General features: G+C 49.0%; 1 protein-coding gene across 1 annotated transcript in view; it reads right to left on the bottom strand.

The window, feature by feature from the left end:
• The window catches only part of LOC123521850 (cadherin-23-like), a 97,604-nt gene extending 96,150 nt beyond the window's left edge, over positions 1–1,454 (bottom strand). Inside the window, exon 1 of the mRNA XM_045291690.1 lies at positions 1,377–1,454. Within this exon, the coding sequence (XP_045147625.1) occupies positions 1,377–1,454 (78 nt within the window). The remainder of the gene's footprint in view (positions 1–1,376) is intronic.
• Between the last annotated feature and the right edge of the window lie 836 nt (positions 1,455–2,290).

Genomic DNA, 2,290 nt, shown 5'->3' with positions numbered 1-2,290 from the left:
CACTGACCGATGTCTCTCCTCACCCACTTTTCTGTCGTCTGTCCCCCTGGGAGGGGGTTATATGTAGATCATTGTGATTGGTTCTCCCTTTCTCCCCCACCTTCTCCTTACCCTCCTGGTATGACTACTCTCAATATTCATGTGAAGGGATCATCTGTCCTGGATTCCCTGTGTTTCCAGCTCTTACCTGTACCCATGTACATGCTCTGGTCTAGCCAGATTTGTAAGGTAGAATTGGGGTCATGATAGTGGAGGGGTGGTAGGGGGAGGAAGCATTAAAGAGCTAGAGGAAAGTTGTATGTTTCCTCGGTGCTATGTTGCACTCTGATTGGCTCATCTCTTCCTTGTGACCCTTTGGTAAGGGGATGTCCAATTGTCTACAGGTGGGCTTTGGGTCAACTCATATTGATATGATTTTTTTTGTTCTGAGTCTTTGATGCCTGATCCCATCGACACTTTCTGATCGCACAGGCTGGTGTGTTTCTTTCACGTGGGCTTTGCTGCTTCTTAGCTAGATGGTTGCTTGTTTGCCTTCAAGAGGCTGTATATTTTCACGTAAGCAAACTGCCTGATCTGTCTCTTGCTAAGCGGCTGGTGGATTTCGAACTGCTGATTTTGTAGTGAACAGTGTCCAGAGAACCTTGCAATCCCTGGTAGCCTCTGTCCTCCTTGCTGACTGTGACATTGCCTATGAAGGTACCTCGTACACTAGATGGACGTTTGAGTCCGGCTTCTTCACTCAGCATCATGTTTCCAAGGTTAATCCACCTGGCAGTGGCAGTGCCCCCGTTCCTTTTCATGACTGAATACTATTCCATTTCACAGCACAGATCCACCACATCGTAGTGTGCCTCCGTTGGTGGGCACTGGGACATTTCCACCTTTGGCTCCTGTCAATCACAGTGCAATGTGCATATCTGAGCCTCTGATTTCAAATCTCCTGGGGACTCATCTCCACCTGCCATGGTGACTTCTTGGGTCCCAGTACTATGACACACATAAGACAGTGCCTACATGGTTTCTGTTTCTGTGTTTGTGAGCTGCCCCTACGTGTTTCCCCCTGGGCTGCATGCCGTCTTGCTGGGTCCTTTGCAGCCGTCTTGCCGGTGCCGTAGGTTGTGTGGTGCCAGGCAAATGTGCTGCATGGCAACTTTTTAAAAGTGTTAGAAGCAAAGCCATTCCCTTGGGGACGGAGGTATGTCCGCCTCCAAACACGGCGTTTTCAATGGCCTCTTCCTTACGCAGTGACAGTGGATAAGGAAAATGCAGGAAGAACGGATGCCTTTGAGTCCGCGTGTTGGGGGAGAACATGAAGCAGCGTGGACTGCCAGAAGCACACAACCGTGGTGCTGAGGAAATGCTGTCGGAATGCTCACTCGGGGGACGGCGAGGCTGTCGCCGGAGATGTGCTTTGGACACACTCTCAGGAAGGACCAGTCCCCACGGAAAGACATCGTGCCTGGTAGCGGCCAGCACACAAGAGGTAACCCTTTCACCAGACTGCCGCAGGGACTGCAGCCATGGCCTCCGACAGATCGCTAGGAGGACGGTGTCAGACGGGGCAGTGCTGTGTTTGTTGTACACAGGCCACCACGAGTCTGAATGGACTGGACAGGACTTACCAACAATTTTTCTAGAAACCGATTTTTAAAAAAATCCCACTTTCATGAAGCTGATTCTAACTCCAAATGACCCTACAGAGCAGATGCATTTAACCAGCCTCTGTTGGACCCCTAGGGAACCTGATGGCACAGAGCTTAGAGCACCCAGCCACGCACCAAACAGCCGGTAGCTTGGCCCACAGGTGACGCCAGTGGAGGCAGAGGGGGCATCTGTTCCTGTCAAGAGGATCCCCTGGACAGCCCTCGGGGCAGTTCTACTCTGTCTTTTCCAGTGGCTCTGAGTCAGAGTTGATTCGACAGCAATGAATTTGTACTTTATTTGCTTAGGGGGGGTCGCTGTGAATAACATTTATATAATCACCATACTGTACAGACTAAATATTCTTTCACTTAAAAGAAAGGATATAATTATGTCATAAGGGAAGGCAGGGAACATTAAGAGTAGAGTGTGTCTGTGTGTGTGTTTATAGCAAAATTAAGATTGGAGAAAATTGGAGGATTGGAGAAAATTGGAGAAAATTTCACCTTCTATAGTTTTCAGTCAATAGATAATGTCCAAAACTGAAAATGTTATAAGCATGTGACTGAGCCTTAAGAAGGTAAATACAGGAAACTGAGTGGGGCGGGCTGGACAGGGTTTGCTGTGACCTTGAACCAACACAAACGCA

This window comes from Echinops telfairi, unplaced genomic scaffold (genome assembly GCF_000313985.2).
Source record: "Echinops telfairi isolate 266 unplaced genomic scaffold, ASM31398v2 ScPeMD7_70;HRSCAF=299, whole genome shotgun sequence".
NCBI lineage: Eukaryota > Metazoa > Chordata > Mammalia > Afrosoricida > Tenrecidae > Echinops > Echinops telfairi.
This window is presented reverse-complemented; position numbering and strand designations above follow the sequence as displayed.